Below are 21,923 nucleotides of genomic sequence, written 5' to 3'. Positions count from 1 at the left end.
TCTGCAGTTACATGTTTGAGTGTAAATCAGTTGCTAATTGTTATTAGACTGTAATTAACAGCTTTCTGGAACAAAAAATATTTTTTTTTTCATATCCTCCTCAGACCCAGTAATGTATTTTGTCCTCTATAGGGGATAAAAGTTTAACAGGTTTACTTAAAAAATGCTGTGCATTACAAAGGACATTCCATTAAAAAAAATCAATCAAATAAAAACAATTTTAAAAATGCATGTGAAAAAACTGTTGCATTATGCAGTTTCCAATCAAGACAATTTTTTAATGTAAAAAAGCTAAAACTGTCAATTTCCTGGGTCTCAGGAGGATATCTCCATGAAATGAGTAATAACTAATATTAGAGTATGATAAAATGTGAGAAAACATTAGCGATTTAGCAATTAGTGACATTAAAAATGTTTTTATTTCATAGTTTTCACACAGTTTATCACTTTCTGATGATGAGTTTTAAATACATGTGTCTTTGCTTCAAAAATTAAATGTCCAATTAAGTGTCCAGCTGAGTGGACATTTTTGTGACTCCACGAAAAATAGGTTCATTAAAAAAAAAAAAAATTAAAAAAAATTTCATTTGCATTGTTTTTTCCTGCCTAAAGAGGAATAAAAACACTCAAGAAAATAATATTGACTAAGCTTCTCATAATTCATGCATGAAAGGGTTAATGTCAATATTTTCATAACAATGTTTTTTGCAATTAATCAAAGAGAAAAAAATAGTGTTGTCATTATTTTTAGGGTATTATGATATTATTTTTGAGTTTGATGCCCTAACTTGCACTTTGCAAATTCATCTCACGGGCCGGATTGGAACCTTTGGCGGGCCGGTTTTGGTCCCCGGGCCGCATGTTTGACACCTGTGGATTAGTGGATCAACAGTTTATATCAATATGCTTTTGGTCAGCCGTGGATGTCTTGGTCTTTATGGGTTAAAAATTAAAAGACATGATTGGTTTGCTGTGTTTCTAGTTTGTCATAGGTTTCATTCTTATCCTGTCATCAAAGTTACAAAGGTGACTAAGTAATAACTGATGGCTTTAAGTAGTTTTTTCCGCTTTGGACACACAGCCACCCACCCACACTGCAGTGCGTGCCAGTGGGGGTGTGGACGCGCAAAAAAAAAAAAAAAAAAAAAAAGGGGGTGGATCACATGTTAATGCGTTTGGGTGAAGTGCGTCCGCAGCCATAAAGAGCTGCTCTTACCTGTTGTTCAGTAGGTCGATCTGGCTTTGAGTCTTGTCGAAGTCTGTCCGGTCAGTGTGTGTGTGTGTGAGTGTGTATTTGTGTGTGTGTGACAGGACCGAGCTGCCCCTGTGATTGGCTGCGGAACCGAACGCGCACCGTCAGCCCCCCCCCACCCCCACCCACCGCTGCTTCTAGGGGCTGTAGAAGACTCAGTGCGCTTCCTTGCATTGACTTTGGGTTGAACGGCACTCACACAGCGCGCACCATGGCAGCTACTCACGGCGAGTACAGAGGCTACCTACGGAACACCGTGGACATGGAGACGGGCCAGCACCGCTTCCACCCGGTACAGAGCTCGGAACCCACTTACCGGCCTCTCCTATTCGGAACCCTTGTTGTTATGGGATTGCTTCAGGTGGCTTCCAGCGTGGCGATCTTATTGCACCTTACAGGGTATTTACAAGAGGTGAGCTCAGTCTGACACTAGAATGTGCTTTGGGTTGGGATCTCCTTTTACGCACAGTGTTATTCAACTTGGTAAGCGTGCGTAAAAGTACTGAAAGTTTGGATCCGCGCGTAAATATTTATCCACAACAGCTGCCAACTGTTCAGAACATGGCTACAAACAAAGACAGTCCGGCAACATTTGCGCAATTTTATAACACCATAAAACATCAGATAGGTTTGGTTTTCAGATCAACATAAATAAAACTGGGCTGTGTTCTTAGAAGTACATGCAATCTAAAGAAGAAATAGGAAAAAAAAAAACAAAAAAAAACATTGAGCCAGTTCTGCAGTTTTGTGCGCTTGCACTTTTGATTCGTCTTTGAAGGCGCTGCGCCTCTGTGGCACACACTTTAAACACTTCTTCCCTCGCTTATAAAAACACCACAACTGATAGATAGCATCTCACGAAACCCTGATGAAATTTTCCACGCAGATTAGTGATTTCAGCAAAGCTGTGATCCAGAGGCTGCAGCACAACTCAAAGCTCTGCAGATCTGTTTGGAGGTGATAACATCTCAGCTTCTCCATAGAGGCTCCTGCTGCAGATACAAATGTCAGTCTTGCGAGATGTCTTGTTTGCAGAAATACAGATGTTTTCACTTAAGGATCTGAGCCTGCAGTATTTCATGCGAATGTTTACATGCCATCTGGGGGTTAAAGCTATTTGTAATTTATATGTGTCATAAGTTATAAACCTTTGAGTGCAAGCAGAGCTGTTTTTATAGAATCTGATGGCAGAATTTTGGCACACGTTAAAGAAGACTGAATGTTTTAATTTGGAGTGATAATATCAGAGGGAGTGTATCTCTGCAAGGTCCATTTCCTTTGTCAGGTTGAACGGTGTCTGTAATCTTGTAAAATAACATTTCAATGCATTTTGTGATGATTGTTTTTGTTAGGTTTTTCCATGGTGGTTTCATAGCTGAATAAGTTTCATGTCTTAACCAGCCAAGAAAGAAGACGGCATCTCTGCTGTCAGGATGTGTTAAATTCACCTGGAGAGCATCTTTCTCCTTCTGTCTCTTTGTGTGTCTGTGTTTGCCTCTTTCACAGTGTTTGTGTGTTAAATTTCTTTGGCTTGTTCTTGGCATAAACACATTGCAGTGCGGTAGTAGCTAGTTATGTACTGGATATACGCCAGAGGGAAAAAGAAAATGAAAAAAGAGAGGGAGGCAAAAAGAGTAAAAACCCCAGTGAGAGGGGAGTATGTGTAATTTGTGATGGCTGGAGTTACAGTTTTGTAATAACAGATGTATGTGGTATGGATGTCATTAGGTGATGAAAGGAAAGGGATGCAGGTTTAGATCTTTAGTAGTGATTGGATGGTTCTCCAAACACCCGGCAGCACTTGATGTATTTGGTTAGTCTGTTTTTTGGATTAACACAGCCTAAAGACTAAATCTGATGACAGCTGCATATGCTAGCACTTTTTAGTGTGAGTCAGTAGTTGTGTGCGGATTCGACTTTGGCGTAGGACCATCAGTTCCCCTCAGCACCTGTAGGACTTCCTGGAGATGGAAACGTTGAACTGGGATCCTCACAGTGCCGTGCCTACATAGGAATGTGCTGATCAGAGCATGTGTTAAAATGCTGCTTTGAAGTGTCTTTTTATTGGTTTAGATTGATTTATGTGCATCAGTTAGTGCGCATGCATGAGTGCCTAATGAGCATATTTTTATTCTATCGACACCGGTTTATTCAAAGACAACAGCCTTGCAAATAAGACTCGCTGTTCAGACTCAAAATCACTTCGTCTTCGGCTGCTGCGGTGGAATGCAGAGTGACATACGGAAAATAACTTAACCCCCACTCCCACACGCACACACGCCTAAACATCCAAACTTGCTGCTTGTCTTCCTGTAAGTTTTGTCAAACATTCCTCCCACTCACACCTGCCAGGGAGACATTTATAGTAATAGATTGTGCTTTTTTAAAAATATGTATTTATATAGCCTATAATGACCCCTCTAACCTCAGTGTGTCTGTTTCTGTCTGCAGGTAGATTTGTCCACAGCACCACATCGACCCATAGAGGTGAGTTTGACCCCAACACAAACACAATCCACTTATATATATATATGTATATATTTGCACACTATATGTATACATGTTCCATTAGACCTGGTTTCTGTTACATTTGCAGTCACTTATTAATGTAGTGCAAAGACTATAGTTATATAAAACCATGTTATTAACAATGATTGCCAGAACAGTTTTTCTGCTCAAATGTGTACTATCTAAAAAAACAAAACAAAACTAGACCTATGCATATCTTGGCATATGCATATCAAATATTTCCAACAAATTAGGAGAAATCTGTTTTTTTTTTTCATTCACTTTAATTACTTGTGTCACTTGGTTGCTTGTCAACAGTGTCATTTTGTTACTAATGCAACTTTCTTTAGAATGAAATAAGGATCTGACATTATTATGGTATGCTGCCCAGATATCTGCAATATTTGATGCATTACAAGTATCATCTGTGAAACATGACAAAGTCTGTGTGAATGAACCAGAAAAAATTGCTCTGAAGGCACAAAAAGCAGGAATGTGTATATATTTCACAATGTAGAAAGAAGTGCATAGTCTTTGCTTACTTAGTGCCTTTGGTGCCAGTACAGCTCAATATATCATACTGTATTCAATACAGTGACAACATAATGTGAATACTTGACTAAACATATTATGAATACAACTTTGATACCATGAATCATGTCAACAACAGGGAGTTAAACAACTCCGATGATCGCACAATTTCCACAACATCATCAACTACATCTTCTGAGAGGCCTCAAACGGCAGAAATCTTATTCCGTGTGTTTAATCAAACTCAATATCAGTTTGATTTGCTCCGACGAACTGTGTCACTTGAAGCAAACTCAGTCAAAAGCAATAGAGCCAACAAAAATGTGTCCAAGTCCAACAATAATTTACTTAAAGAATGTTTTGAAGTCTACAAGGTACTTCCTCCTGTCTGTGTCAGGGGGGAAGTACAGTACATGTAATGACGTGGTTTTGTTTTTAAAGCAGTTAAAGAAGTGAAAATTGGATATAGGTAATCATCTGCAATTTCATACTGACAGTAGTGATGGTTTTTTTCATGGGTGTGTTTTCAGTGCATACCACAGCTTCTGTAAAGCCAGCACCAAACCCTAGGTGGTTACAGAGGCTGGGGAGAGGCCAGACCACAGCAGGAAAAACACCTTTCTACCCCTCATATATGAACAAATACCATAGCTTGTCATCATTTTTCCACTAGGATAACTTTTAACAAGTTTGATTAATTGCTCTTCACAATTTTAATACATCACTTATGAATGAGTCATTCGCTGGCGTCAGTGGTTGCAGAGTGTTCCTATAATGATCAGCAGTAGCAATGGGAGATATAAGATGGGAATATTTAACAGCTGCTGTTTTTTTTAAAAATTCATTAAACCATTTTTAAGTCGCCACCCGTTTTTTTGGCAGAGATTTCATTAAGCGAAAGCAAAAACCATCCAGGAAGCAAAGCAGCACAGAATAAAAGGGAATTCTTCTCCTCAGTAGTGTTTGGTTTCCCATAATGCTTTAATTTCCTTTGAAATCATATATTTGTGTTTTCCCTGGGTATCCCTTGTGGAGGACTTACACAAACCACCCACCCTGTCTTGGACTGAAGAGTTTATTGTGTCATTGTGAGCCCTCGGACGTTTCCCATGGACTAGAGGGAGGCATGCTGGGAGCCTTATGAGGTGTCAGGGTGACGGGTCCTGTTGGACCGAACTGGGTTGTGTTTGGGTCAACCCCGAAGGCCGCTGCCGCTCTCTGCTAACCCACCAGAGGAGTGTTAAAGAGCAGGACACAGCGGACGGCTGTCAGCTTTGCGGTGTGTCCTCTGATGTGAGACAGGATGTGCAGGCCTGGCCGAATGTGGGTTGGGGCTGTGGTCAGGGGGATATCAGGAGTGGTGAGAACACAGGATCCTCAATCACACATTGCTCATGATCTGAATGTTTACAGTAGAGACAGGCCGACGAATTGGCGCCAATGTGAGTTATCGCTATCAGTAGAACTTGCGCTCTGATAGAGGCCAATGGATAATATCAGGCTTCACAAGTCAAATTACTGTTTTTGAAGGAAAATAATAGCTCAGTGTGTAAAAATGGCTCCTTCTGAGATGTTATAGTTTGGGGGGATTTTCAGTGTGATCATAGACTGCATGACCATAGTAGTTTTTTTAATCTCATATTATGATCTACTGTTCACATTGTATTGAAAGTCACACTCGTTACAGTCGTATTTTTACTGTTCTGATGCTTTATGTTACTCATGGTATGGGTAGAAGTAGGAAATTTGTGTTGCAAGTTAAATTTTATAGTAGAAAGTGAATCTATTACATTATATACTGCAACAGAAGATTAGTGATCACAGCATGTATGTTTACGTATATATATTTAGGTATTAATTATTCTGCTTAGATGTTCAGTTCAACCCCTATATAGTTTCAGTAAAGGATAACCAGCATTTTCCTGTGACACTGGTCTTTAAAAGTCAACTTCTTGTCTTGTTCTTTACCTCGGACATTTAGAAGAATCGGTGCATAAAGAAGACGCATATCTTGTCAAGATCCTCCTGGTGGCCGGGAAGAAGGTCATAACAAAGACCTGGCTTAAGACTGATGCTCCGTCTTACAAACAATGCTTCCAATCATAGATGATATACTAGTTGTCATGGAACATTTTACATATAAACTGAAGTTAAAAGAAAATCTTTTTATGAAAAACTGGGGAACATGGCTGACATTCAGGGACAAATGGATCCATTAAGGGACCTTAAAATATTCTGACACCAACACAGGCTGTTCTTTTCATTTGTTTGTTTTTCTGTTCTTTTGTTTCTTTTCCTACTCCTCAACCTCCTCAACATTGCACTGATAAAAATGAGACATAAATAAAAATTAAAAAAAAAAAAAAAAAGTTCTAGTTCATAGTCAGTGGAGATCGGTTCAATTACTTTAGGATAAAATGTGGCTGAGGCAGTTTGAAACATGAACAGAGGTTCTGCTAGGGTGGCCGGGCTTTTGTTCTGTTGTCGCATCTCATAGACCGTGCATCAACATAATATAGACTTTGAATGATGTATGTGGTGCATAGTTAAAGAGTTGAACTAAAGCCTGCATGCACTGTGGTGTTGCAGAACCGTGCACATGTAATCAAATCGGCCATAAATGAATGTATGTTTCCAGGCGGACATTTCTTATTCATGTAGCAACACCGTCTAGTGCAGGGGGGTTGTCACCATTCTGCTCTTTATTTTCCGCTCAACACTGCAGGCTGCCAAGTTGCTACTACTTTGTTTAAATAATCTTTTCTTTCTGGTTAAAGTAGTATGACGCGGTGTGACCACAAATCAAGATAGAGCCCACAGTGTAGGGCCAATTGGGAGAGCGTTCACAATTACTTTGTAGCCTTGGCAAGACGTTGTTTACCATGTCTCGTTCCTAGACACTGGCCCATAAACATGTTTGCGCAGTAAATTGTTTTTGGAAGACAGAGAGTGCTAATCTTAGTTTGAGAGTCGTGCAAATTTGTCTGGATTCAGGCTGTGAATAAATATTTCTCAGTAATATTAGCACAGCGCAGGTGCACGTTGCAAAACCATGCTAATGACTGTACTGTGTCGGTAGTCGAGTTCATTTGGAATATGTGGCAGTGTTTGCTTTGAGATGCGCCGTGTGTGGTTTCTAAGTTGAAGTGTCTGTGTCAACATTTTCCTTTTCGCTTTTTGTCTTTTTTTAGTTGCTGGCTCAGTTAGAGATGAGATGATGCCACCAGCATACCTGAGAATTTAGATCAGAGGAACAAGTTAAAACTCCTTCACATGCAGTAAAAACACTAAGAATATAATAATAAAATGAGGCTTAATATTCCTTCCACTGACATTTGACAGATGCTCATAATTACTGTCGTTCTCATGAATCTGTTGATGTATGAGTTGGGGTGTAAGAAAATATCGTTTTTGCACTATATCGCGATATTTCATTTCACGATACTATATCGATATTTTGAGGTATTTATTCAAATGCAGATATTGTGGAGGTTCATTTTTGTTTTTTTGTTTATATCTTGTTTATTATTATTTAAGACTCTTTTATTAAATAATGTTAGTTCCTTTGTTGGGATTGCACAAAAATGATGTTCCGATGTTAGTTCTGAACTAATAGAATATGAACGTTTGAACAGGATCTTAAACTGCAATGTCTGTAAAATAAAATTTCAGTTTGAACACAGGAACATTTTGTGACATAGCATTAGATCCTGTTGTGATCAAATAAAAATGAGTTTAGTATTTGTGCAGATTTCTGGTGAAATCAAATTCTTCAAGGAAATAATCATTTAAAAAAAAAAATGAAACAAACAAAAAAAATGCCTTTTTAACAGCATCATGATATATCGCAATATATCGTATCGTGATCCTAGTGTTGTGATTTGTATCGTATCGCCAGATTCTTGCTGATACACAGCCCTTTGTATGAGTGCACAATTATCAGACTCATGCTGTATTCGTGTCATCACTAGTTGCATCTATATCCTCCTGAGACCCAGCAATGCATTTTTGTCCTCTATAGTGGACAAGAGTTTCACAGCTTTACTTTAAAATAAAAAATTAAAAAATGTCCACTGAAAAGGACATTATATTAAAAAAAAAAAAAGTGTATCTGAAAAAAACTTTTGCATCATGCTGTTTCCAATTAAGGCAATTATTTAATGTAAAATAGCAAAAATGTTTCCTTACTGGGTCTCAGGAGGATATCAGCCCCTGAACCACATTTTCTTTCAAACAAAAGTCATGTATTCCTTAAATAAAATCTCTTTTATGAGTCTGTGTGGTGGAGGCAGAGGTAAAGTCAGAAAACATAACATTCCTGGTATCTTCATCTCATGCCAGATGTGTAACAGAGTTGGCAGCTCTGGTGCAGTAACTGTTTACTTGCTTGGAAACCATGTTTTTCCTTGAGTATATATGCTCCGTTTTGCCTGAGGAGGATGGCCCACCTCAGACCGGGGACAGCGACGTCATCAGTCTTGAATAGAATCATCGCTCATAGCTGAATTCCTTTCAAGTATTTGTGCCAAATCTGTGAGAAGTGCAATCTATCTGAAAGGTTACACGGAGCAGGAGGCCTCGCTGTCACTGCCTACGGCCCCAAGTAACCACGGCGGTAATGAGAAGTGAGCAAGAAAGCCAGAAAGGATAAATAATACACACAGACATGCAGTCTATACGCTCACACACTTACTGTCTGCAGATACACAATTCAATCACTTAAAGAGACAGGATATCAAAGCTGTGGTCAAGTATGTCCAAATCCTATTGTCGCTGTGAAAAAGAGTAATTTGTGGGAGTTGTTGATGAGTCCATGTTGTGGTGGATACATTTCAAACCAGGAGAATTCTCAGAGTGCCATGATCCACAAACACGGGTCAAACACATGAAGCGTATCCATCTTTCATCTGTCATTCAGTATTATTGTAAAACAAATGTTGTTGTTTTTCTGCAGGAGGTGCAGACGGAGCCCGTGGTAAATGCACTGAGAGACACAAGGAAAAACAGACGGTGCAAAACTCAGAAAGACAGTCTGCCATCTGCTCATCTACCAATCAGAGTGCATCAGGAGTACTCCAAGAGTAAGTCCGGTTTGTCACGTCTGAAATACTCACACTCAACTGTTCAGATTCAGACAACTTTACTGAACCAGAAAAAATCCAAGGTTACAGATTAACATACATGAGTCTGTAAGAGCAGCAATGATATGAGAAATAGAGGAGGTAATATTCATAAGTAAGTAGAAAGTCTGAAAAGAATGTTAGTCTTTTAAAATGACTATTGTGAGTGTTGTGTAACTAAGTGGAGTACTCTGTGTCTAAGTCTTTATTGAACGTATGCATTTACTCAATACTATGCACTAATAAAACTAATGTTCAAGGTTCAACATGTAATATTATTTGCTTACATAAAGTCTGTGTTGCACTGAGATTGTTCTGACATGAGCTAGGTCCATATCTCAGCAGTAACAATAGCTTATGTTAGTGATGTGCATGAGAACTTAGATGTGAGCTTAAGGATTTTCACACAAAAATGACCACAGTCCTTTACATATAAATGAGTGTACAAGCTGTTGTCATGGATGTAGTCAACTAGGCCAGTCTTAGGTTTAGAAAGAATGTTTGTTAATGTGAACAAATGGTCAACTTCTAGCACAAAACAGACTCCAACACAAACTCCACATAAGACTAGAAACACAAAAAATTGACATTTCAGGTACCATTGCTAGAATCTGACACATTTAGGCTACGTTCAGACAGGAGGTCTTAATGCACAATTCAGATTTTTGGGGGAAATTAGATTTTTTTTGTGTGCTCGTTCATATCAAGGTCAAGGTTACTTTATTTGTACCCATAGGTAGATTTGTTTTGCAGTCTAGGTGATTGCTTTGGTATTACAACAATACATACGTTGAACATGTAAGACAGGTACTTGATCACACTTACACACAGGACAAAAAGTGCTCAGTGTTCCACCATTCATCGGTATAGCAGCATGGATAAGTAAAAGAATAAAAGAAATAAATAAGATCAAATAAATAAAAACAAGATGCCTTAGAACACAATAAAAACCAGAAAAGATAAGAACAATCCAGGATAAAAACCAGGATAAGAACATAAAATTTAAAAATTTGAAAAAAATAAATAAAAAATTACACATTAAATGCGACTCCTATCAGTTTTAGTATGAACTAAAAGCAACCCTGAAGTGACCCACATGTGCAAAAGAGGTCCTCACGTAATGTGTGTTTACAGAAGTAAGTATGTTTTTCCTGCTGCCCCTCCTCCTGGGACGCAGAATTGTGGCGTTTGTCACATTCCGGTGACGTAAAAGTCGTAAAAATGCGAACTGGACATTCAAGCTGAAGTCGCATTGCAAAATATCAGATATGCATCGGATTTAGGACCACATATGAAAGTGGCCTGGGTTGGATTTGAAAAAATCGTATTTGTGCTGTTCAGACTGTCTTTAACAGATCGGATACAGGTTGGGATGCACCGATACCACCTTTTTCCAGACCGAGTACGAGTACTTACATTTGAGTACTTGCCGATACCGAGTACCGATACGAGTACTTAATAATCCCATTCCAGTTCTTAGTTCCTTTTGTAAATGGGCTTTATTGTCGTTGTCATTAGTCTGACTGGAACAAAGTGCTGCTACTGACATTTATTGTGTTGGAATGAGCGTTTCTCAATTAATCCACCAGGGGGTGCCACTCTGAATTAACCATACTGGACAAATACCATGAAGAAGAGTAAAGTTTTTTGAGAAGAAGAACGTCAGTAATAACAAACATGGAGACGACAGAGGCAACACTAATGTGATACTAATATTGCAGCGTTTTCGCTGGTAAGGTTTAAAAGCGAAGCTTCAGCAGGTAGAGAAAAGAGAAATGAACGATAAGTTTAGTTTTCACTTCTGCTGGCGGCGGTCTGCACTGCTCCGTACCCCTCTCCGTCTGGGTACGCATCCACCAGCACCTGGAAAATGGATGGAATGTACGCAGAGGATGGACAGAACGCTGCGTCCGTATCTGTCTGTGTCTTTAACGTTACTGTCAGTCAGCGTTACTTTTATCACTGTCATTTATTTTGAAAAATCTCCACACTCTTCACACTCCCCACACATCATTCCACTGCTGCGTACCTGCTGCACTGAACTGTGAATGTCACATGGCTTTAAGAGGTATTGGTGCATTTGTATCGGACTACTTTTACGAGTACGAATACGAGTACACACACTGAGTATCGGAGCCGATGCCCGATACTTGTATCGGAATCGGTGCATCCCTAGATACAGGTCACATATGGGCAAAAAAAAGAGTTTTGGGCCACATTTGCCTGCAGCCTGAACACAGCCTTAGATTCAAGGGTAAACTAGATAAAATGTAATATGATTGACACCCATGACCCGTTCTAAACAAAATAACCAATGGATGCATTAACCCAAACTTGTGCTTCCATTACTCTTATCGCCATGCAGAGGGTGAGCCCACAGCCATCACCATCGACTGGGATGAGGCGCGTGGATATCGCCACAGGATGGACTACCACAAAGGGAAGCTGCTTGTGATGGAGTCTGGTTTCTACTATGTTTATGCCAAGACCTGCTTCCGCTACTATCAGTACTTACCAGAGGACAACAGTCAGACGGGGGTCCCGAGCGTGGATGTTAGCAATACTCAGCTCATCCAGTACGTCTACCAAGAGAGCGTCAAACACAGCAGCAAGGTTGTACTGCTGATGAAGACAGGCAGCACCATGCGCTGGAGCAACATGAGTTATAACATGTACTGTGCCCAGCAGGGCCGAGGGGTCCGGCTAGAGGAGGGGGACGCCTTGTATGTTAATGTGTCCAATGCTTGGTTGCTGGACCCAGAGGGAGAAGGGACGTATTTTGGGGCCATAAAGTCGGGTAACTGAGATATAAACGTGGGGAGCGGACATGCTACTGAACATTTGATTGCCAAAGAACCACTGTTAGTGATGTTTTTTTATGTTGAGTTGTCAAAGTGTTTTTTTTTTTTAGATGCATTGTTTGTTTATCCTTTTTTTTTTTACTCTTTTCTTCATGAAATAGCCATGGGATCTGTAAGAAAAAGAGAATGGAAAGAAAGGGAATAGGTTGTCATCTTTGATGAACTTGTTTTGGCACCAAGCCCTCTCAAAAATCACAAAACACACAACTGGGCTTAATGAAACTCTCAACTTTATCCAAAATAGCACTGGATTTTTTCTTAGGTATTGTGGTTTACATGGGAAATACTCATTACATTCTCTTCAGATTACAACATTTGTAGGTTTAAGCATTGACATGTGTGTATGCACTAATTAAACAAACCACAAGGAAGCAACTAAGGAAGTAAATGTTGGCAAGAAGTGAATGGTGAAAGGATTTATCATTGGTGAATATTAGAAATGTTTGCAAAGAACATTTCAGCTGATAGAGCATCTGCTTACACTTAGCAGATTGTAACTGGATAAAAATAACAAGACCTGTCTGTGACCCACAGCAGTGCATGCACAAATGTTTTCTTGAGAGGTTGTGTAAGTGTGAACAAGGCAGGCAATGAGGCGTCCTCGCAGTAAGTAACTCATCGGTATAATTTGCAGTAAGCAGTTAAATTTTGATTTATTTCACCCTCAAACTCTCTGAGGCACCATTCGAATCCAAGACCACGAAAGATTTTGACTTTGACGTTTGTTTAAGCGATACTAGTAGTCTAAAAAAGGTGGTCGTGTGTGTTTTGCCATAGACTCCTTTGCTATCCAGTTGTCTGTCTTTGAAATTAGTGAGATTTAAGAGTGGCCTGTTTCACTGAAGCCAATAACATGACAATGTCATTTTAAACTAAGGATGAAATGACATCAGTTTAATGTTCATGACAATCAACAAGCAATGCAGATAGCTGGACTGTCTGACCGATAATGACATAAATAGACTTGTCTTCTTTAACTAGATGAATCAAATTGAGTTTGATTCATCATTAACTTAAGTTTTTTTTTTCATTTGGCTCGTCAGTGAGGTAAATGGGAATATGCACTAAATATTTATTTATTAGCTATAGAAGTACAGAGACAGGTCATTGTTAAAGTGACCTTTCGGCTGTAAAAAATCATTTATATTTTATGTCTGTATGACATTCATTACGCAGCACTTAGAGGAAATATTAGACACGCTTTTTGTTATTAAAACACAGGGGCTTCATTTTTAATTCCATATTTATGTATCTTGATTTTGACGATTCTGTGTGCACTTGCCTAGCCAAAAGCAATATGGATATATTGTTTCATCTACAAAAGTGTAGAATACCTGTAAGATCTTCACCTGATTTCATCTGATAGATTTTTTTCCATTCAGTGTTCCTTTTATTTATGTTTGTGTATGTTTTAATAAAAAAACTACTTTTGTAACAGTGTTTCATGTGTACTGATATTACCTGATACAGGCTGGAGGATTAAACTTCACAGGTTTAGATCCCAGCGTAACCTGATAAGCAGGCCACCCTGACTGTAATATTATAGTGATGTGCAATTTGATAATGTTCACAATATTTGGAAAATTCAACAGCATTATGACCAGAGAGTGAAGTCATGCTGTTCCTGTACCCCACTGCAGTCCTGGTCAGAGCGGCCCACCATCTCATTACAGAGATAGGTTGTATAGAGAAACCGCCCACTGCTGCTGCAGCACTGTTAACTCACAGCAGACGTTTGGACCACAGCACACAGCGACCTGCAGAATAAACAAGAAACAGACTGCATGGGATGGGAATAATGATGAGAATTTCATTACTTCAATGTAATATGTATGAGACGTTTTGATTACTGTGGTGATGTGTCTCCCATGAAGCCCCCACAGCATGTGCGAGAGAAACTTTTTTAATGTTAGAACTGAGGCCAAACAATCCCTCTATTGTCTGTACTTGGGCGTTCACCAGCATATGGCCAGAGAATGGCTGGGGCTCACACGTTTGTGCTGTACGCCGGGACCTCACACGGCTTTCAGCTCATTGTTCAAAGAGTTTGAAATAAAATCTGGGGTTTGAGGAAAGTGCATAAGGAGATGATTAGTTTTCAAGTTTTGACATGATTCTCAGTGCCAGATTTTTTTGTAATGTACAGAAAATATTTCGCCTGTTACGAAATATCTTACAAGCATCAATGACAGCAGTACTAAAACGTTAGTACTTAAAATATGGTCTTTTAGGGACATGTTTAATGCAAATGCCAGACACTGGTGTCCATAGGGCTACTCTGTTTCACATTTAAATAGTTTTAGCTGTAAGTGTAAACACTGGACTTCCGTAGTGTGCCACTCTTTTGAAGTGACTCAATTCCTCAAGTCTTGGCACCAAATCGAAACCATTAAAATGTGTTGTGTCAGTAAACACTATGGAAAGCTTGGCACCCACTATATCCCCACTCTGAATGCATACATATTCTCCCACGAACGTGCACTCAACACATTTACGCTTGTCCATATAGAGTACAAAGCATTTTACTTGCTCGCTGTACTCGGTGGTTCATAAAATAGGCCCATTTGGCAGAAGTGGAGAACTTACCAGCTTCTTTTATTACTCACATATGTAAAAACACAAGGGGCTATGGCAATGAAAAGAAATGAGCCAATCCATGTCAAAGTAGGTATGGATTTTAATGTCAGAGGGAATGAAATAGATTGCTGACTTGTGTTTTTTCCCCTCCCGTCCACTGTTTTCAGACGTTCCACAATAAACGTATGTCGGTCTTTACTCATGTCTTCTACTTAGTCCAGTTTTTCCAGTTTAATGATGTTGCATCTCCCCAGACATTATTTCAGCGTCCTCTCCCTGTGGCTTAGCTTAGAGGTGGAGCTGTAGATCCAGAAAAACAAAGTCATGTTTTGGAAAATATATCAGGGTGTTTTTCCCCAATAAGCAGCACCAGCGGCATCAATATAGAAGTTAATGCTATTAGCAAACTATGGGTGCTTAGCTTTATGAGACTTTGTGGTTTGGAGGAAATGGAGCCATGAGAAGTGTGTTTTACAGAGCAGCTGGAGGCCCTTATTATGAGCAGTCAGATTGCTCAGTGCTTCACACGCTTACAAAGATTTAAATATCCACACACTCACTATCGATGTATGTATTTGTGCCCACACGTATCAACAAACACACTTACGGGCAAAACGACATAACGCGCATGCACACACACTCCTCTGCTGAGTCAGCTCAGTTAAGTATTTTCACAAGCTGGGCCCTCGCCCTTTGTCTTCACCCCAATATAGCTCCTATGTTTCAGGCTTTTGATGTCTGACGTTTTTACCACTTGGCTAATGCTAACATTAGTGTTATTAAAACAATAACAGAGTGAGATTTACAGGCTGTACTGCAGACATATGGGCGTGAGATAGCAGGAGGGTTATTACTGTAACCAGGCCGTGTCATCTCCTGCATGAGCTGTCGGAAAAGTGTGTGTGTGTCAGACGGTCTATGTCGGAAAAATTGTAAGCCATTAGCCATTTTTAAGTATTTAATCAAATGAAATGGCTGCTGATGAATAAGACAACAATTTGGCTTTTTTTATGTCAGGCTCCATAGGTGGATTAAAATCTTGTTACCTTTCATTACAAAAGGAAATGCGGTAACACTTTACTTGAAGATCTAGTTTATAATGCATTTAGCGCACATGCATAAGGCATTATAATGCATTTATAATGCATTATAAAAGTCATTACAACAGTTTATGATCATGTAAAACAACTTTTACCAAGGTTAATAAAGTATTATAAGTGTAGGCATAATGTATTATAAATTCAGCTTTCGTAATGTTTTATACCTCCATACCAAAGCAGTGTGAAGGAATTTATTTTATTAGGTGGGGAACTTTTGTTAGGTTTTGTCACTGGTCCCTATACCCATCTATTTTAGGGATTTCATATTTATTTAAAAAAAAAAAAAAAAAGTATGTGTTTGAATTAACAAAGATTTAGAGCTGCCACATTATTTTTTATTTATGTACAAAGCTACATGTAACACTTCTATTTACTGTCTCTGCTCTTTTAATGTTTTGTTTTGCAAAATAAAGAGTTATTCAGAACACTTGGATGTATAGTTTCTGACTTACACTTTACTTAGAGCCAGCAGATACTGCTCATACATCATCATAGTTGGGCTATAATATCATACAATTGCTAATATAACCTTAGACAGTGTTGTCACTTTACTAAAGGCTCTTAAAGTCATCCTGTAACTTATTATTAATGTTTATAAGGCCTTATTCAGTTTCAGATACTACATGTCAGAGCAGTTCTCTGTGTCTTTATAGGTGGCTAGAGTTATGATGGTTAGAATATGTTCTGTAACCCAGGACTTGAGATTCACTTTGGTATGGAGGTATAAAACATTATGAAAGCTGAATTTATAATACATTATGCCTACACTTACAATGCTTTATTAACCTTGGTATAAGTTGTTTTACATGATCATAAACTGTTGTAATGACTTTTATAATGCATTATAAATGCATTATAATGTCTTATGAATGTGCACTTAATGCATTATAAACTAGACCTTCAAGTAAAGTGTTACTGGAAATGCATATACCAGCTTTAACTCATTACAAACAAAACTTTTCTTACTCTTATATTGACCCCTCTGACCTTATAATTGTCCCTTTTGGTCTGGCTTCAGCACCATGGATAGCACATGTAAAATATCAATTAAATAGTCACAACATTTTAGATTAAACACAGTCAAAGGAACTTGGCTGGACTTTGACAGCAGAATTTCTCTCATTACACTGTGATTTACTGTCACATTTGTTGAATTTTACGTAGACTAGTGTAATAGTGGCTTCCCTGCATAAAAAAAAAAATAAATAAAATAAAATATCGAATACTCAAATGCTAATCTTTGGATGCCTGAAGGTTTAAAAACCAAAAAATAGCTGCCTCTGCAAACAGAGACTGGAAAAAGTCCAGAACGTTATAGTTTTATACCCAATAAAGTTTAATATGTTATGCATTATATATCACCAATAAACCAAAATAGACCAAAACCCCAAAAGAGAGAGTCAAAAGGTAGAAAAATGTGCATTATATAATAAACCTATCAAATGATTTCCCTTTCAATTTTAAAGATTATTTCTGCATAAAACTGCGGAGCATGTTTATATCATTTCATTTACTCATTTTGATCATTATTGGATTCTACATATTCCCCACAGGGATCATTAAAGTTCCATGTAATACAGTGTTTTCCTTTCAGTTTTTATTGTATCCCAACAGATTTCCAGCTAAGACTCAGTACTCAGGGTTCTGATCACTGGTTAGCCCACAGATTTAATCATAAAACTCTAAATTACACCCAGAGGAGGAGGGAATGTTAATAAAGTGAAAAAAAAAAAAAAAACAGGGAAAATTGTGGTTGAAATCAGGCTAACAGATACAGACAATACAGATGCAGGCAGACACACAAAGATGCGTGCATCCATGAAACCACATGAACAACGCCTCATCACTCACATACTTAGAGGAGATGCATATGCACATGCACAGAGGGAATCCCCATCGACATACGCAATCACAGAAACTCAATCCTCAGTATAATCCCTAGATAAAATATCTCAAATGGATCAGGCTGCTTCCTCTAAGATGTGGTGACACCTGGCTAGAGATACAAGTAACAATAATCAACACAATAATCTTCATGAGAACACCTGCACCTGAGCCTTTAGTCTGGTTAAGTCCGATCTTAAAGGTATTTAATAGACTATTGAAATATGTCACAGTTATTCTTTAGATGTCTTTATGATGAATTCAATCGGCAGGCCTCGATGTAATGAAGTGACGGAAGGGAGATGACTCAGACATAAAGGTTGAGCCAGGACAATGTCAACATATGAGACCTAAATCAGCAGAGGCTCCCAGACTTCCAAAACCACCAGCAACAACAAGTAACACACCCAAAATCGAGACTAGATGGAATGTCATTCATATGGTCCTGATTTCATCCCGCTGTCTCTTGCACTCATCTTTTTCCATCCTACGTCTAGCAGATGGATCGGTGGTTTTGGTTGGTTGGTTGGTTGGTTGGTTGGTTGGTTGGTTGGCTGCTTTGTTAACCCAATAACTGGCTCAGTGAATGAACTTCAGCAGCTCGTTGGCAGGTTAACTTGTCAGAGTCAGTGTTGATGGACCAGCTGAGAAACCAGGATTTGACACAGTTGTCAGTTGAGTTGTCACTATTACTACAGCGGTACATTCTTCTTACAGTGGTTGGGTTAATTATGTTTAAATAATCTTACAAGTAAACATGGGCCAGACCTAGATAATAACTTAAAGACAGTGAAGACATTTATGAAGAATGGCTAAACATATTGAGTTCACTGCTTTTTGAAGTTTCCTCTGTCTTACAGCGTTAACCCATAAAGACCCAAACACCCACCTGTGACTGAAACCATCTACTGATCTAAACTGTTTAATGCCTGCTGATCCACGAATCCTATCAATACATGTAAATAATTGGTGTAAAATGCAGTTTGTCATGTTTTCATGGTCATCAGATATGACCTATTTGGACGTTCAGAGGCTTCGTGGTTACCGTGGAAACACCGTCATCTTCTACAACATTGATTCACCAGTAAAATCCATATAGTTTGGTAAATGACAGTGGATGGAAACACTTGGTTTATGTTCAATTAATGATATATTTTAGTAAAAAAGTCACTTTTTCTTAAGTTTTCTCTGTTTTTGGTATAATAACCATCAACTGTTATCTGAGCTTTTATGAACATCTATATCCATCCATCCATCCATTATCTTCTGCTTATCCGGGGCCGGGTTGCAGGGGCAACAGTCTAAGCAGGGATGCCCAGACTTCCCTCTCCCCAGACACCTCCTCCAGCTTTTCAGAGGGACCCCAAGGTGTTCCCAGGCCAGCTGAGAGACATAGTCTCTCCAACGTGTCCTAGGTCTTCCCCGAGGTCTCCTCCCAGTGGGACATGCCCGGAACACTTCCCCAGAGAGGCGTCCAGGAGGCATCCGAAACAGATGCCCGAGCCACCTCAGCTGGCCCCTCTCAATGTGGAGGAGCAGCGGCTCTACTCCGAGCTCCTCCCTGGTGACTGAGCTCCTCACCCTATCCCTAAGGGTGCGCCCAGCCACCCTACGGAGGAAACTCATTTCAACCGCTTGTATCCGGGATATATGATTAGTAAATTAAATACTGTAAAATACCTGATTTTCACTGGAAAAAAGCTAATTATGGAGGATTATTTTATAGTAAATGGTGTTAAATCACTTAAGAAAGGTTAAATACAGAGAAAAATTAATTTGGGAACTGCCTCAAAAGTAACACTGGGTCTTTATCCAATCTAATCCAACCTTATTCATGAAGCACTTTAGCACAACTGCAGTGGACCAAAGTGCTGTACAGAAAAATATGGGTTAAAATGCATTTATGTGACTGTTAGTGAGAACAAACAAGTAATCTGAAGACAGCTTCATCCACTTGCGTGAACTCTTACAGACATTTTCACACTTTTATTTAGTGATATTTCATACAAAATAAGAAAATAACTAAATTTACAAGCAATTAAAGTTAACTGTTCAAATGCAAGTTTGATACCATTTTACCGGCAGTTATTATTAAAATGTTACACATAACAGTGTCCAGCTGCCATCACTTTGTGATAGATAAACTAAGACTTCCAAAGTAAACCATGCTGTAGCTAAACAATAACATTTAAACCTGACACATTACAAAATATTGGTGTACTTAGTTACTTTCTGGCATCTTTTCATTGTTGGCTTCCTCCTGAACTCTTCTCTCATTTTTGTTCAGGCTTTTTTTTTTTTTTTTTTTAATCCATGCAGTAAATACACAAATACAGACTTTGGTTTTGGTGCAACAGTGATTCCTGTCTGTGCTGGTCAGCTGTAAATAGCATCATGATGAAACAAAGCTTCAAGACAGAGAATTGGAATAAAAGATTTATGACACAAATTACTGAAGGAATTTTTGAACCCTGCTGCTCAGCTCTGAATTGTTTGACTGGTTAGTGTCACTAAAAACTCCAACAGGACATCTCTACATTTGTTCATGTTGTTTCTGTGGCTGACTGACTCATTGATCAGCAGTTACCAGTATAACAGATTACTGCAAAATATTACTTCTGGCAGTGAATATTTAATTCATTTATTAACCACAATATGTAAATGAGGCAGAACTAAACAGGATGAGTGATATGTCATTGAAAAACATGCAGCTTGTGCCAAAAGTAAAGTTTCTTTCAGATACTGTACATAACAATGGGGCTGCATGTAGAGAAGTATTCCCTAATTAAATATTTTTCTTTAACATGATAATAATTCTGATGATAGTTGTCTTGTCCTGCACAATGTTACAGCAACACTGAAAAAACTCTCAACAACTAAAAGCACGCATTTAAAGAAACAGTAACTTTTTTGGTAACAGAATACTTTTGACATATAATGTAAGAAAAAATGATAGATATTCGTTTAAAATTCTATTAGCAGCCTGTAAAAAGGCTATTACCAAAAAAATGGTGCAGATTAGAACCACCTACAACTAACGACAGGACACAAACTGTGAATGGAATATTTGAGATGGAGATTCTGACCCACAGTTTGAGGATTCAAGAAGAACAGTGTCATGACAAATGGAAGAAATGGACTCTAGGTGCTATATGCTAATTTCGGTTCTGTTATTATTTACTGATTAGTAATTTTATAATTTAATTTCATTTAAAAAGGTGTTGAATGATTTATTTTAATATTTGTATTATTATTATTTGCACAGTCATGGTGTTTTTTGTTGTTGTGTGTCAGTGGGTGGAGCTTGGGGTGTGCGACAGGCCTGGAGGGTAATACGGCAATAGGGCCGAGTGGAGCTGACGGTTTTTCTGACCGTGTTGGGACGGTGTTCTGATTTTTGTGGAAGGTTGTATGTATTTTTGCCGTGTTTTGGACAGTATAACATAGACAGTGAAACTTTGTATGTATGTGCTTTTTGTTTTTTCGTATTTTTGTTCAATAAATGTAAGAAGACGAACTTTTGCGGAGGACACACTTTTTTAACACGGGTCAGCCATAAGCTCCAAGTGGAAGGTTTTACTGGAAAACCTACATGGACAATTTTCATTTCAACGTCACATTACTAAAAACAATTGTTAGTCACAAAGGTTTATTATGGTTAATGTATCCCAAATGTCCCTTATGTTTGTTTTGTTTTGTAATATACAGAAATCAAACAATAAAAATAAAGTATTAAAATAAAGAATACTTTTGACGTATAAAATGCTGAAATCATTATGTAACTTTTGAGATTTTTGTAACTGGTCCAACACTGTTAGCCACATCGTCTTGCGGCTACTGCTTGTGGCTCTACATTGCATGTAGATTTATACTTTTTTTAATCTTGATATTCTTTGGTATTATGGAAACAACAAAACTGTTACCCATAATGGAGATTTCCGGAGATACATACATACTACTTCCTTCTTTCTCTGATTGTATTAAAAGAATGAGCAGTTGCTTGAAGCCAAACAGTGTGGAATGAGGATAATCTCATAACTCAGAGTTTGAGTATCTGTAGTTTGCTGAGACGGTGTATTAAGTTGTGACC

The 21,923-nt window shown here is 38.5% G+C and overlaps 1 protein-coding gene across 1 annotated transcript; it reads left to right on the top strand.

The window, feature by feature from the left end:
• The first annotated feature begins 1,235 nt into the window (after positions 1 to 1,235).
• Positions 1,236 to 12,458, top strand: tnfsf11 (TNF superfamily member 11). Its single transcript, XM_030124572.1, has 4 exons — positions 1,236 to 1,664; positions 3,704 to 3,739; positions 9,246 to 9,372; positions 11,777 to 12,458. Exons 1-4 carry the CDS (start codon positions 1,464 to 1,466, stop codon positions 12,214 to 12,216), a joined length of 804 nt encoding a protein of 267 aa, XP_029980432.1. The 5' UTR covers positions 1,236 to 1,463; the 3' UTR covers positions 12,217 to 12,458.
• The last annotated feature ends 9,465 nt before the right edge of the window (positions 12,459 to 21,923 follow it).

The sequence above is a fragment of the Sphaeramia orbicularis genome, chromosome 21 (genome assembly GCF_902148855.1).
Source record: "Sphaeramia orbicularis chromosome 21, fSphaOr1.1, whole genome shotgun sequence".
Classification (NCBI taxonomy): Eukaryota; Metazoa; Chordata; class Actinopteri; order Kurtiformes; family Apogonidae; genus Sphaeramia; species Sphaeramia orbicularis.
The sequence above is the reverse complement of the archived record's forward strand: the minus strand, read 5'-3'. Positions and strand labels throughout refer to the sequence as shown.